Source organism: Fistularia commersonii, chromosome 26 (assembly GCF_037954325.1).
Source record: "Fistularia commersonii isolate RoL2024-O1a breed Wild chromosome 26, RoL_Fcom_v1.0, whole genome shotgun sequence".
Taxonomy (NCBI): Eukaryota; Metazoa; Chordata; class Actinopteri; order Syngnathiformes; family Fistulariidae; genus Fistularia; species Fistularia commersonii.
In genome coordinates this window covers 5,038,777-5,055,163 of record NC_141309.1, presented here as the reverse complement: position 1 = coordinate 5,055,163, position 16,387 = coordinate 5,038,777, and the positions used below count along the sequence as shown (strand labels likewise).

The 16,387-nt window shown below is 39.5% G+C and overlaps 1 protein-coding gene across 1 annotated transcript in view; it reads right to left on the bottom strand.

Annotated features, from left to right (window-relative positions):
- Window positions 1-743: 743 nt before the first annotated feature.
- The window catches only part of bmpr1ba (bone morphogenetic protein receptor, type IBa), a 59,234-nt gene continuing 43,590 nt past the window's right edge, over window positions 744-16,387 (bottom strand). Inside the window, exons 6-15 of the mRNA XM_086174156.1 lie at window positions 6,436-6,598; window positions 6,209-6,308; window positions 5,914-6,016; window positions 5,151-5,247; window positions 4,897-5,035; window positions 4,607-4,799; window positions 2,940-3,237; window positions 2,048-2,223; window positions 1,836-1,966; window positions 744-1,744 (exon numbers count right to left, since the gene is read on the bottom strand). Of these exons, the coding sequence (XP_086030282.1) occupies window positions 1,619-1,744; window positions 1,836-1,966; window positions 2,048-2,223; window positions 2,940-3,237; window positions 4,607-4,799; window positions 4,897-5,035; window positions 5,151-5,247; window positions 5,914-6,016; window positions 6,209-6,308; window positions 6,436-6,598 (1,526 nt within the window). The 3' untranslated portion in view covers window positions 744-1,618. The remainder of the gene's footprint in view (window positions 1,745-1,835; window positions 1,967-2,047; window positions 2,224-2,939; window positions 3,238-4,606; window positions 4,800-4,896; window positions 5,036-5,150; window positions 5,248-5,913; window positions 6,017-6,208; window positions 6,309-6,435; window positions 6,599-16,387) is intronic.

Here is a 16,387-nt window from a genome sequence, read left to right as displayed (position 1 = left end):
CCATGTTAATGTATTTTCATTTTCAAAAGGTTGTGTGTTTCCTTTTCTCTGGGAAAACTGGTCCAAATGGCTCTTTGAGTTGTAAAGGTTGCCGACCCCCAGCCTAGGTGATGGTTATAATACTAAATAAATATACAATTTTGTGTGACAGTTAACTGTTACAGCAATGTATGATAAGACTGATAATGCAATATAGATTAAGTTACACTCAACTAAATGACAATCATAACAGCAATTGTCAGCATTATGAATCCACTATAGGTAACAGTTACTGTAATTTGCGACAATTAAAGGCAATAAAATGAAGTAAATTGGTTTAACAGTTTTTTTCACTGTAAGGTCCTCGGTTCAATTCCAACTGGTTATCCTTCTGTGTGGAGTCTCCATGTTCTCCCAATGTTTGCATGGGTTTCTTCCAGGCTCTTCAGTTTACTCACTGTCCAAAAACATCAAGTAAATTCTTTGGAGATCCTAAATTTTCCAGATGTCTGGATGAATGAGAGAAAGGATGGCCTCCAGCACTCGCACGACCCCGAGTGCAGATGAGTGGTAGATAATGAATGAATGAATGAATGAATGAATGAATGAATGAATGAATGACTTTTGCTTTTGCATCCCTGCTGGATGCCCCTGTTGTTACTGCAACGCTCCTACAGATGGGAGTGTTCTGCTTTAACCGCTATATTGTGACTTCGGCCTTAATTTCCACCATCTTGTGTCGGAAGGAGAGGCAACAAGGGAGGTGAATTCTCAAGAATTTATTCGGCATATTAAGTTTATTCTTAACATATGTCTTGAAGAAATTTTACATGGAAAATATGCATTTACAACTTAATCTGTCAAACAACATAAAAATAAAGGTATATCTTCTCTTCAGTGTCTACAAACATTTTCAGCATGAACAAAACTTCCGAAGCCTCAAAATACACCTTTATCTCTGCCACATAGTGCCAGTCCTTGTCACCGAACATGAAAGTTTAAGAACGCGGGAACGTGTTCGGTGAAATTAAAAACAGAACACCAGTGCTGTGTTGGCAGTCTTTTGAATGGGGTCGGGGGGGGAGCGGGGTGTCCATGCTGCAATTACAGAATGCCTTCAATTCCATTGCCTTACGATCTATCGGCGCTTCATCTACGGGTAAGTCAGCTTTCACAGAAAGCAGTGATATCGTATTCCACTCACCGGTCAGTAGCTCATTTGTGTCTCTCTGCAGCTACAGTACCAGGTCAAACTCAATCTCTTTTACCGAGGCCTGAGGAACATGTGAACAGGAACCCATCGTGATCCGAGTTGTGTCGCCGGTTTCAAGTTGAAACGTCTAATTTCCTCTGATGCTCGAAGCAGGGGTTCGACTTTCGTTTATACTTCATGTGTAATGCCTTTGTACTGTAATAAGTTGTACAGGAAACAAAAAAAACAAACAAACAAAAAAAAAAAACATATTGCAGAGTTCTCATCTATTACTGTGTGATCCAGTATCCCCATGTGAACTTTGGGTTTCCTGCGTCACCTCCTTTTCCCAGGAAATAAAAAAAAATATTTGTCAGCCTGGACCAAAAGCGAGTGTGGTTCTTAGCGCCCTTTCTATGTGTTTCACACACAGCTGGCGACGGCAGCTCACAGCTTTATATCCTGTGATTCCGACATCTTGGCGAGTGTCTTTTTGACCCGTAGGGCAGTGAGGCGGGAAGCCGGGTTGTGAGCCCAGCACTCTGTCATCAGCTTCCCCATCTGTCTCAAACACTGAGAGAATACATGATGGCGTTAGCGAGGACAAACGTGTTAACCGGTGCAGAATTAGATGTAATTGTCACAATAATTTTGCAAGGATCACCTCATCACTAGTCCATCGATTAGGGAAGGATGGCCGTAATCTCTTGATGCAGACCACCTCCCTCATGTCCTCATAGGAGGGGTCTGTCGGGACCAAGTCGTGGTATGGCAACTGATACTCCTCAAGGATACCTGAGTCGAGACATTTCCAGAAGGGTTACTCATTATTCTTGTGAAGTTCCACAAAAAAAGGGGCAAAATATTATCCAGTACCTCCTGAAACGCAACGTCGCGCAATTTCCCAGAGGATGAGGCCGAAGCTGTACATGTCTGCCATGATGTAGGACTGAAAGTGACTTCTGTTCAGGGTTTCGTCCAGGACCTCTGGAGGCATGTAGCGTTTTGTGCCCACCCGGGTGTTTGGAGGGATGTCTACCTCGTTGGTGTCACTGCAGAGTCACACACACCAAAGCGAAATCAGCCAATACGACCCAACAGACGATGAAAGGCCGTTTGTTAGATACACGCATGAAATTCTGGTCCGGATTCGCCTCCTAATTACTTCCGAATCATTATTATCTGATAATGTCTCATTTATTTTCTGGGATTTTATCAGGGAATTTTGTTTGAGAAGATGTTTGGATAATTTTGATGGAAGCTAGTGTTATTTTTTGATAATGTAATATATATGTATATATAAAGAAATTACCAAGAGTGGTTAAAATCATAAAAAAAAAAAAAATTGGTTAGTACAAAAAGAATAATGGCTTGCTGCAAAAAAATGTATTAATTGATAAAATGAATGTAATTGTTTTATAATACATTTCCATTTATAGCTGCAACCAGTTTCAATTTAATATTTTTCTTTTGTTTGTTTTGTTTTTTTTCAAATGGCCCGTGATTCCACAGATCAGATACATGACCAACAAAATGAATCCAACTCAAACTGACCTTTTGTTTTCGGTTTGTTCTTTTTTAGGTCCAAAATTGTATCCCATTTGAATTGATTATTTTAGCGAGACAGTCCTTAATGCCACATATTTAATTCCAAAATGTTTTTGCGCCACAGATATGAAAACATCTACACATTAACATTTTCAACCTCGATTTATATTGACTTAATTTTTTGCAAAACATGGATTGAGAATACAAATGCTGCACTTACCTGATGAACTTGACAGCCAGCCCCAGGTCAGCTATACAGCAGGCGCCGTTTCGTTTTACCAGGATGTTCTTACTCTTCAGATCCCTATGGGCGATGGCTGGTTTGCCCTGGGTACCAAAGATCTCTGTGTGGAGGTGGCAGAGCCCGGAGACAGAGGAATAGGCCAGTCGCAGCATGGCCTTATTGTCCAGAGTGGTTGATTTGAGGTAGTCGTACAAGGAGCCATTTTCATGGTAGTCAGTGATAAGGTAGAGTTGTGTCCAAGAACCGGTTCCTTTAATATCTGCAGCAATGAAACCTGGGAGCGGTAAAATGATAGAATGGAGTTGGGTTTTGGAGAGCACAGAATAATAGTGAGTTTTAATGGAAGCAAAGGTTTTAAACCCTCAGTACTGAGGATGACTCTTGACAGATATGAATAATGACTGTTCTTGACTGATAATATTATTCACATTATCTGGCTTGAAGAAGGATATCATACAACTATCTGTTTGTACAGCCACTGCAAGACACTACTTTTGAAATCTATCTCCCAGACAATATACAGCAAAAGTTAAAATATGATTAAACTTTTTACGTATATTTTTCAATCTGAGCAGCAACAGGGCATTAAAATTTTAGTCATCTGCTTTGAAGGATTTGGTATAATTAAGTTTGTTTTTTTTTGTTGTGTGGATTTTTTAAATAATTAGAATCAAATATATCATCAAGTGTGAAAAACAGCATTAAGCTCTGTGGCATTCACTTCGTCTTCTACTTTACCGAAGTGGTCTCACTATTTAATTACTGCTTAATTACTATGCATCTTGTGACATTAATTATGAAAGTTGTATTTTGCAGACTGTTGTTGTCTATTTTAATTGGTCGTGGTGTTTGATCTCTTGGCAAAAATCGATCTGTTTTGGCACAGAGTACACTGCAGCATCATTAAGGGTGGACTGAGCCCAACTTCTGCTACAGTGTAATTTCAATCAGCGTTAAAAGGAGACAAAACCAAAAGCATTAAATTCCCTCCATCATCATCAATGACTGATTTTCCTTCAATACACAATCTAGTCATGGATGGTGAGCCAGTAAATTCCCCCGAGCAGTTTATACTTAGGAAGAGTTTATGGTTACTGCTACTAAAAATACTAGGACAAAATTAGCATATGGTTCTTCAAACCAAAAATTCCCCGATGTAGCTGGATTAATGATGTAAATAATAAGTAAAATTCACATAATAATGATATCAATAATAATGACAACAACAATGCTTATAATAATAATACTAATAAAATAAAAATAATAATAATAATAATGATGATGATGATGATGATGATGATGATGATGATGATGATGATGATGAAGATGATAATAATAATAATAATAATAATAATAATAATAATATTGATGGTAATAATAATAGTAATGATAATAACAATGTTTTTTTTTTTCTTTCAGCTGTGGGGGTCGCCACAGCAAATCATCTTCCTCCATGTAACCCTAACCCTATTCTCTGAATCCTCTTCTCCAAAGTAACAACAATTATTATTTATAATAATTATAGACCATCACCATCATCATCATAAGATATACAGAAAGAGACAGAGGGTTGAGAAGACAGAGAATCCATGAGATGCAAAAGGGGCAGACTGAGTGGTTAAATAAAAAATGGCCGTACTTACCCAAAATGTTTTCATGTCTCATCAAGACAGTCTGGTAAATCTCAGTCTCTCTGAACCAGCTCGCTTCCTCAGTGGTGAAGAAAACTTTCACGGCCACTTTTTCTCCCCTCCACCTTCCCATCCACACCTCGCCGTACCTTCCCTTCCCTATTTGCTTGACCATCTGAATCTGTTTGGCAATCGTTCTCTGCACCTGAGGAAGAGCAAAGGTCCCACACGGTCGACACATGAGCTGTAAACTTCTACTGCAGATCCTGGTCCATGTTTCTTTTGCGAGTCCGGTATCTCACCAACAGAGGGAGCCCTGAGCCTGAACCAGAGCTTTGTGACTGCTCTATCAAATCCTTCAGCGATTCCCCGGGAGGAATGTATGTCTCATCCTGTTCTAGACCAATACTATATCGTGGGCGAGACACCTGACGTTTATATCTGAAAAAGTACATCGTCGACATACAATTAGCACAAAATATGAACAATAAAATGACAAGGTCCTAAACGTGGCTGTGAGCAATAATGTATTTGAGATGAGTAAGGAGGAAATTACCTGAAGTAGCAGAAGACAATGATAACAGCTAGTATAATGCTGCAGACTGTGACTGAGATCAACAAGGCCATGTTGTGGATCTTTCCATCAACATAGACTGGAGAGGGAAGGATAAAGGAGGGAGTGAATGAAGGGTTAAAAAAATAAAATAAAATAAAATAAAATAAAATAAAATAAAATAAAATAAAATAAAATAAAATAAAATAAAGGAAGAACAAAATGAATAAACTGACATTTGTCCTTATCCTGCAATATTAGTTGTTGGTCAACAACACTGCATTGAGTATTCAATATAAGACTATTTGAATAAATATCTGGAATCATCCTAACGGGCTGACAACAAGCTGATAATTGTAATAACATGAGGAGAAAAGAGAAAATTGTGTCCAAATCTTATCATTGCAAGCTACTTGGAAAAACTGGTTTACAGTGAATCAAGTACAAATCATATTTCATTCATCAATTTTTCATTTTCTCCTGGCAAACAGCCCTGTCCCTCAACAGCGAGAGGAAACACTTGGCTTAGTCGATGAATTCTCCTACTGATCTAGTCTGATAGAGTTTCAGATTGATGACTCTGCCCCCGGCGTCTCCTGAGGGCTTATCATTTCCATGTGAGTATAGACTTACGATCTCACAGACACACTGACACAGTAGACACCTCCATAATCTAGAAACAAGTTTTTCATAGGACAAACAGACAGAAGCTTGTTCTTTGCTTTAAAAACCATGATGCCACCGTCTCAGAATGTTGCATACTTACGAGGAGGTTTGAGCGGTGGCAGTGTAGGATGCAAGTTTTTGTTACAGTAATCTTGGTCTGTGCAGCATTCAAGTGATCTCCTCTGACGCGAGCTCCATGTGTCCTGCAAGAGAGTTACGTGACTTATTTCCTCCCACTAACCGTCATGTTATTTCCTTCATTCTTTCAATTAAAGATACAGAGGTTCTCCACAAGAACGAAACATGATTCACCGAGAGTCGTCAAATATTTGAAATGTGCCCCTCTCGTATCATATAGTCGTATTAAAACTGTACTGTTACTGCGATTAACTCACTCTGCACTGAAACTCTGATCCAACCAACCCCAGACAACCTGCAGTCTGGACTGGAACCCCTCCCTCCTCCTCCACCATGGTGAAACAGTAGCCGTCCGTTCTAGAAAAATAAAAAAGATAACCGTAACATCATGGAAATGATGTCATCATCCGCACTGTAGCATCAGAATGCATTTTTAGTTTCATAAAAAGTGGAGCCGTCATTATTTACAAACCGGGTAAACTACCTGCACGTATTATTGGTCGAGTCATCTGGACAGTGGTGATAGCAGTGGCACCACAGTTGTCTCTGCGAGGACGAGGCAGGAGCTGTGCTTCCACCGTTTTCCTTTCCACTCTCTACTGCGTCCTTACTGGACGCTCTGAGCAGCATACTGTCCAATATGTTGCCTGTAAAAACAGAATGAATAGGAACAGAAGAACCTTTTAGTTGTTATAAATATACATGATGAAACATTGGATGATGATGTTTGCAGATGACATTGTGATCTGTGCTGATTGCAGGGAATAAGGTGGCGGTATGCCCTGGAGAGGAGAGGAATGAAGCTTAGCCACAGAAATAAAGAAGATGTGTGTGAATGAGACAGACCCGAGTGGAAAAGTCGTGATGGGAAGAGCAGGGATAGAAAAGGTGGAGGATTTTAAGTGAAAACAGTGTTAACAGTTCAGAGCAGTGTTGTAAGGAGGTGAAGAATCTTATGCAAGCAAGTCGGACCAGGTGGATAAAAAAGTATCAGGCAGAATGAAAGGAAAGGTGTAGAACACGGGTGTCGGACTCATTTTCTCCGAGGGCCACATGAGCATCATGGTTGCCGTCAAAGGGTCACATGTTTCTAAATGTAACTGAATGTAATGTAAGATCAGTGTAACTCCTCCTGAATGTTAAATAACTGAATTTATTACTCATTCTAATCCAAAATGTTACATATGCATTTGCATAGATGTGAAAAGAAATTGTTTTATCCAAAGCGACTTACAAAAAGTGCAATTCAGTCACCAAAGATCCTAAGTACCAGTAGTCGGAAGTCAGAAGTGACCACTCAACCAAAGAGTCATCTCAGAATCATATACATACATACATTTATTTCATCTTTTTATTTGTTTGTTTGTTTGTTTTTTTTTGTTGTTGTTTTTTTCTAGGGGTTGGGGGCTAAGTGCGATTAGTAGGGTAGTGCTTGGTGAACAGGTACGTTGTATGAAGATGGTAGTGGGACCAGTGACTTGAAAAAGTGGCATTGAAGAAATGACAAGAGGCAGAACTGGAGGCAGCAGAGATGAAGATGTTGAGGTTCTCTTTGGGAGTGAGGAGGATGTACAAGATCAGGAATCCATCAGAGAGACAGAAACTGTTAGATGGTCTGGAGATAAAGTCAGACTGAGATGGTTTGGACGCGGACGGACGAGGAATCGTGAAGATACAGGTAGAACAACACCGCAGTTTGAACGGCAAGGCAAGAGGCCTCAAGGGTGACCAGACAGGAGATATATGGATGTAGTGAAAGAGGACATGCAGTAAGTTGGTATGAGAGAAGAGGATGCAGAGGAGAGGGTTAATGATCTGCTACCTCTGAAGGAAACACTATCAGGAATATAATAAAACGTGCATGAATCAAACATGACGACGGTCAAAAGTTGCAGTAACAGTCTGATCAAATGTACAGATTGTACCAGACGACATAATCAAAATAAAAATTATGAGACTTATTATGTACTCACTGAGTTGACAAGAAAATACGGCATGAATATAAAACAATGTCGAACAAGCTCATAAATGTTGACAGAAATATATATAATACGTTCCCGACGGAGGGGGCCACCTTTCATGTCTTCAATCCCGAATTTCCGCAAAGTCGATGTAGCGTGGCAGCGATGCAAAACAATGGACAGTACGAGAGGAAAATAAAGTCGACCACAAGAGAACAAGGCTTGAATTTTTAGACACGATACTTTTCAGTGAGTTCACTCACAGCAGATGTTTTTCCCCGTTCCAAATGATACAGCTCCTCGGAGCTGGAAAAGGGCTGCTATACTCCCTCCTTATCCTATTTCAAAGGGGCACCTGTTTGTCACTTGAAGAAAAGGGGGTGCGCAGAAGTATCTTTCCTTCGTGGCTTTTCGAATTTTCATTCATTCCAGCTTGATCATTGGGACCAGATGCTTAACAGCTGCAAGCAGAGATGGTCCAAAATAAGCAAGAGCCCTTCCTCTTTTAAATAAACCACTAGCAGATACTCCTCTTCAGCCTTCTCTTTTGAGCAGATGCCTGTCCAGCATAATGAGAATTAGCAAAACCCTATGTGAGAAGGTGAACAGATGGTTTGTGTCCAGTTTTCAAATCCTTGTCTTAATTATGTGACCGCCGATATCCCTGTAAGTAAAAAAAGAAGCAACTGCGATATCAACCATAGAAGTAATTCATTTCTTACATACCAGGAGGGCCTTCATCCATCCATTTCCTGAGCAATAGTAAATCAATTGTACAGTCCGAAAACCCAAATGTAGGTCTCATGAGGCTTTTTCTCACTCGTTTTTTGAGATAGCGGTGAGAGGAGGGGAAGCTGAACGGTTGGGAAACAGTGGCATTGAAGAGAAGACAGGAAGCACAGCTGGAGGTCGTGGAGATGAAGATGTTGAGGTTCTCCTTGGGAGTAACCAGGTCAGAGAACTGGTCAGAGAAGCCAGACTGAGATGGTTGGGTCAAAGTACAGAGGAGGGATAGTGAATATATGGGTAAACGGATGATGGAATTGGAGCTGCCAGGCAGGAGGTCTGGAGAAGACCAAAGAGAAGATTTATGGAAGTAAAGAGAGAAGAAATGAAGGTAGTTAGCGTGAGAGGAGGATACAGAGAATATGGTAAGAAGGAGAAAGTTGATTCGCTGTGTCGACTCCTGAAGGGAAAAAGGAGAAGAAGAAAAGAGAAGGACCAAAACAAGCCAGCAACTAGCTTGATGATGATTATATAATGCAAATAATAACCCCTAAAGATCAACTCAAATATTATATTACCCGAGTTGCCTTTATTTTCTCTCTCAGTACAAATATTTCCCATGATAAATACTTAATAGAATACAATGTGGATTTTTACAATTCAAGTTTATTTGGCAACATCTTGGCAAACCTTTTGTTTTGTGGTTTGTGCCAATGCAGTCCTGGCCAAGATTTCCTAGAAGTGAAAGCACCAAGGAATGATAACTTCAAACAAGGGACTGGATTACATTTAGTCTAATAATAAAGCTTATTGGGATAAAATTGTGGTTGGGCATTCTGACAGTAAATTCCAACAGCAGTCACCGCTTAACTGGATTAAATAATGAAATGTACCCTTGTATCTAACTGGGAACCAATAACTTTGTTTTTTCGATTTTCCTCAAAAGAGCACGCTTGGCAAATTGTCAACTTTTCATTTTGTTTGTTTTGCCAATGATGTTAATATTTTAGCATATGGATATACATAAAAAAAAAAAAAAAACAGGCTCTAAGTGATTTTCAAAATGCATTGCATGTATTTTCAGGGTAATTCTATGCTGTCAGTCAAACGTCAGAAAATGGGTGGTATCCCCACTTTCATCTGTACTCTGATGATTTTTGCAAGACATGGAAGAGCCTCCTCTGGGGAGAGATAATTGAAACATGCAAACGTGTGCAGTCTTTCCGGGAATATAAGCTGAAAGACACTTCGGACATCCTTCTGTTTGGCTTCATTTATTTCAATTTTTCTTATATTTTCCCAGCTTTATTGACAATATGCTGCTGTCACGCTATCCAATGTTAACAGATCTTTGGTCACGACCCCCAACTGTGACGTAGCCCAAGTTGTGTTGACAGTAAAAACTAAATTAACCACTTAAAGCAAGATAGGTTTTAAAAAAAATATTAAATAAAAATAAATAACTCCAAAGAAAACATCAAGTCATGGCAACTGACAAATACAGTGTAATAGTACTGATGTAAAAAAAATGTTGTTGTTTTTTTTATATAAACACACTACACTCTAAAGCTAATCAAGTAATATTTCATCTTGTTCTTATTGTTGTATAATGGAGACAAACTAGTGATGTAGTCTCATCAGAATAACCTAAAAAAGTCCCATAACTGTTTATGAAATGCATTTTTTTTATATATGTATGTGTGAAACAAGCTAACATTGAAACAGCGTAATTTTCAACATATTTTGCATCTAATTTTTTTCCTTCTGCGCATCCCTTTCACATTTTCTCTTGTACAAAGTGATAATAGATTGGAGATACTGGTAAAGGACGACGGTGGTGTAGAAAGGGGTCACGGTAACAATTGACCGATTTGAGAGAAAGGACCAAGGAATGGTAGGAGGGGGAGAAGAAATGAGGATTAACAAATGAGAAGTGACAGAGCTGCGGGGAACTGGTGGGTAGTTTAGCGGCACACAGAGGGGACGGAGCCCAGGCTGTTGGCCTTTTCCACCCTTTCTCTCACTCTCCCCCTTCCTCCCATAACATACTCCACCCCGTCCCCTACTGCACTCACATTTCTCACCCGCTCCCTTCATTACCCTTTATCTTTCTATAGCATTCCTATGTGCAACAAAAGCAAAATCAGCACATGGCTTTCGTGTCCTCCATCAAAACATGCTCTTATTGGCTCATTTTCTGCTGTTTTTCACGTTCCCCACCTCCTTTCCCTTTTTTTATGTGAGGCCTACAGATAGTCATGTGAGGCGCTGTTGTGCTGTTTACAAAACACAAAGCTTTTAACTTCCATCTTGCACCTGGGATCCTCCCCACGGCTCCATGTGGACCCGGATCTCTATGTTCTGCGTGTGCATTCCTGCATGGGAGACGGACTGGAGATTAAACTGAACTCTGTTTCATTTATTCATGCCAGACCTTAGAGGTGACCCAGACATTGTATGGTCACATTCATTTAGTTGTACGCGCTAATGTGTATAACAAAGCCAAAGTGTCTGCTTATTTGGTTTTTAAATCTCGTAAAAAGGCTTGATCTTAATCTGTAACATCTTGGGGGGAATTTTGGCATGTATACCTTTGCACGGATAATGTTTTGATTTCTTCTTTTAATGCACTGCTGTCTCCCACTCTAATAAAATAAAGAAATATAAAAAAAAAAAAAAAGCAACACTTAAGTCTTTGTAGACTGAAATTATGTTCATATATCTTATTTTGCAGACAGAGCAGAAAAGTTCAATCCAACTACAAGGTCGCCCGAGATGAATCCGGAGACCCATCCTCGTGCCAGATGTGACATGATGAGCTGTCTCCTTTGTAGTGATTGAAACTCCTGGGGTGCACGTTCATGCACGCGGCCTGGACATGAAGCCAGATAAGGTCATCTGGTCAGAACACTGTCGGAGAATTCGCAAAGCCTTCTGTTTCATTAAAAACAGTTGATTTTTACATAGAACCATCCTGTCCATTGAGTGAATTACCTGTACTGAAAATTGATATTTTTTTTTATGTCAAACACACATAGGACATAAAGATTTTTTATTACTATCTTTTTTTTTTTAAATCTTTGAATTAGCACAAAAACACACTTCTTTTCCTTAAAACTGAATCTGGCCGCTACAAGGCTCCCCGCAGTCTCCTGACTCTTTAGAAATGTCAGGCATGTGAGCGAGTCACAGAAGTAATCCGTTTATCCATCTTTCTGTGGCTCTGTCAGTCTTGCAATCTCGATCCAGCGACATACCTTGTCAGAGTTTTTTTTTTTTGTTATTCTCAAAATTGTGATTCCAAACAAATGCTCTCATTAGGGAAAAGTGTTCATTCTCATATTGGCCCTGATTTAGTGTTTCCCATTGTTCCATTTGTCAACTAGGGTCAAATACTTTGTATGAATGCTTTCACCTAATGTGTTCTTGCGATTTTGAAATGAAGTAAAAATCTATACCCTTGAAGGAGCCAAACGCCACAGGGAAACGGCTTTGTGAAAGGAATGTGCTAGAAAATAAAAACCTGTAAGAAAATAATGCTGTATCTCGGTATGAGGAACCCCTGTAAAAACTTGTAATGACCAAATGTAGCACAGATGTCAAAACATATTGAAAGTTAAACAATATGTGCAATGAAATTGTCTGAAATTTTCCGGCGCTCCGCTGACACTATAATTGTTTCAAGCTCTTTCACTGAAATAGCTTTTCAGATACCATTATGGGCTTTCAGGTTTCCCCTTCAGGCTTGAAGGCAGGATATAGGGGCGACTGTCAACACGCAATTAAGAACTATGGTCCCACAAAGCAAAAAAAAAAAAAAAAAAAAACTCAGGAGTCTTTTAGAGCGAATGGTGCTTTTTAGAGCCTGAAAGAAGAAGACGGATACTTAACACAGAAGGTTGAGAAGGGAGACGGAGATTGGGTATGAGATAGCGAGATGGAGAGAGGATATTCAAGGGAAGACAGAGACAAAGTGAGGGAAACACAGGGAGGGAGAACGTGTTCATTAGTCATTGGAGCTGTGTCAAACATGGCCTACTAGAAAAGCCCTTCACCAGGCTCATGTAAACACAGCACGCCTCTCCCTTCCACTTAAGACAACACTCATTTAGCAACACTGACCCCCCCCCCTTGTTCCACCCCTACTCTTCTAAGTAGTTGTTCATCTTCCTGGTGTTTGACAGAGCTGCCTGTACATATAGAGAAACACAGAAGGTGAAAGGTTCTCATCTACTGCTCTTTCTCTCCTCTCTGAAGTTCAAGTTTTCCCCTCCACTTCCATTCACTTCCTGTGCCCACTCTTATCTCCATTTTCCTCAGCACGTCAGTGCTACGATGAGCTTAGCCATCCCACATGTGCAGGAATGCCATAATGAACCTCTTTTTTTTTTTTTTTTTTGTAAATAAAGGATGTACGTCTGCTTTTTAACAAAAATTCTACACTACACATGTAATTGGAAGAATTTATTATCTCCATTATACAGCTTCTGGGAACAGGAGTACAGCTCATGAATATATTCAAATATGGAATATCAGATGTTATCACTTGAGCCTTGAGTCAAACTTACTATGATTTAGGGATCGTGCTTACAGACAGTGGTATTAAAGCAAGATAACTTCTCTCGACCCTCTTCGTGTCTCGCCCATAATCCCACCAATGGATGCTATTTGCTCTGATGTTTACCCCGGGATCTCGACAAAAGGATGGACCGACGTACCATTTCTTTTCCATCCCCCACTTCCTTGAGCTCTTAAAAACAAGCCGCTTTCTTCTGGCACAGAATTATGACCCAGGTCGCTTCTTTCTAATGCGATGCTCAAGAATTTCACATACTAAATGTTGACCGTCGGTCTGAGGAGGTAACAGCAGGTAAAGGTTTATAAATTGGAACACCTGACCAAGAATTTCAGTTATAGTAATAATAATAATAACAGTAGTTATCATTATAATAACGCTCAAATCTTATTAGAGACAGTCAGTTTCTCTGTCCTGACGGCTGATGCAGTAATTAACCTTTTTTATGTTTATGCTGTGCCTTTTTTTTTTGCATCATGTGTATGTATGTGTGTGTGTGTGTGTGTGTGTGTGTGTGTGTGTGTGTGTGTGGCCGAAAAGGCCCTAAACATATCCTTGGGAAAAAACAGAAAAGATGAAATGGTATTTCGGGGAAGTATGAGAGAGTAATGGAAAGAATAGAGAGAAAGCATACCAGCTGGTCTATTCGTCAAAAGCTCCTTCTTCTCATGACCATCTGTGAGCTCCTTCTCATCACAAAACAGCCCACATTGATTCACAGACTCCGGGTATCTGGGTGGATCAGTGGGCTGCAGCGCCACTGCATGTAGGCTAATGCAGTTGGTTGAAACTGACTCATCAGTAACGCTACTGAGATCAATTTGAGAAGATTTTTCTTAAAAAAAGGCACAAAAGCAGTGTTCTGATACGACCGAATTTGTTTTGGCTGCTAGGGCAGCTATGGGTTACATCAATAAACACACTGGAATGATATGTTCAGCTGAAATACTACAAAATGTATTAATCAAATTGCATATTCAGTGAAAAACAAAAGGAAAATGATTGAAATGTAAAATCTGCACGCAAACAACAAAAGAACAACAAAGGACAACAGAAAATGCATTAATTGTCTATACAATGTATTCTTCTTGCAGGGTCACAGAGCTGCGTACAACGACGTTCAACTGCAAAACACTCCGCTTTTTTCGCCGTGTGATGAAACGGGGAAACAGACATGGGGAGAACATTCAGACCCCACACAGCAGGAATCTAACCAGGAAACATCTTGATCCAACCAATGCACAAGAGAGAGCAAAACAATTGATATAGTGAAAAGCAAATAAAATTCTAGTTTGGAGCACATACATTGCAAGAATCCGAGAGGAAAATTAAAAAGTCGCTATGGCAACCAGTGAATTTATTGTAGAAATGAAAACCCTATTCAGATCATTTAGCAAGCTGTTAAATAGGCTTCAAGTGCTTCGGCTGAACACGACAACTCTGGAGGATCTGCGTTGTGTCCGCGGCTCATAAACCGCAATCAGTGGTTTATGAACCACTATATAAACTATATCAATGAATTATAGAAAAGCAAGAGTGCAAAATTCACCCTCCTTTCGGGAGACAATTCACATTCCATGAGAGTGAATGTCTGCAGATACATAGGTACCGGAAATCCAAACTCCTTCAGTTTCAAGTGTCTCCTGTATGATTCAAGATCATGTTCTTTATCAGCATTCAGTTTGTGCTTGAGAAGCATATTTAGGAAATACATTTTAATACATACTGAAATAAATGTGCAAAAAATGATTCTGATAATAATTAATCGGACAAAACAATGGTGGAGCGCATTACACTTTTATAATGGGGATATTTATAATGGGGATAGAACTTTTCATCAATTTAGCAGAAAAAACACCGACGTCAGCTGAGGTCAAGGTTCTCCGTGGTCTTATAGTCTTATCCTTCTATCCTTCTAAAATCGGACTCATCATATTAGACATCATGGTCATCACGATCATCATGGATTTTGCGATGACCTCACAGATATAACATGCATTAGCCATCCCAACCAGATAGGAAATGTTTGGTCTTAGATCAGAAGGGGAAAAAAAAGACTGCAAATGGTTTTCAAATGGTTATGAGAGGACTTCAAAAATCCACTTGTCACTCATGCTGATCAACATGACTGAGTGGACGGATATACCTTTCAGCACATTTGGTGCGCCCGTATATAATTTGGATTATTTATAAGATGAAATCAAATCAACTTGATAGTTGTGTGGAAAAACATTATGAGGCTACAAACTAAAACACAAACACCCATTACAGAAGAAGGACATGAACTGCCGCATTCAAAGTTGCCATCTATTTTTACAATATCAGGGATGCTAATCCTGTGATATCATCATCATCAAGTGACATGTTGTCTCATAACAGTGGCATGCAAAAATCACGCACTTAAACAATAGACACAGGCTCACTGAGCCAATAGTTGACCGTGGATAATATAATGAGAATTTAAAGAATGTGATTTATGCTCCGACAATGCGCATATAGCAGAGCAATTATAATCACACACGCACTCTCTAATGGAGAGCCAGAGAGAGTGAGGAAAATGCAATCCTGCTACGCAAATAGGAGTTTAAACGTGATTATCACGGTGTAAACTTTTTATGCATGTTCTTATGTACAGTATGTCTGTGCAGAATCAGGCAGATACAACAGTTTTAACGATACAGAATATTTTCTCTGGAGAAAAACAAGGACATGTTCACAATTCTACCGTCTGGTGATTGTCATTGTCTGTCTTTCATCTCTCTCTCCCGTACACACTCCGAGCTGAGCTACAGACTTAAACAGTCCATGTCAGCGATGCTGCATGTGTTTTGGATGATCTATTGATTTTATCTCCTCACTATCACGATATACAGACGCTCGCACACATTGTATCTTCCCAGCCAGCTGAGGAAATAACCCACTTCAAACATCCATCTACTGCATAGTTCCTTTAAACAAATACTCCAAGAGACACACTTAAAAAAAAACATAATATCATTAAAGACAGGAAAGAATTTATTTGTGGAAAGTAGAGCGAGTGAAAATGGGAAATGTGAAAGTAGCTCTGTAGGGGTGAAAAAAAGGTCAAGTGAAAAGTCTAATAAGTTGAAAAAAGGGATACAAATGCTATGAATTTAAAAAAAGAGAGCGAAAATAAACATTTGTTTCAAATT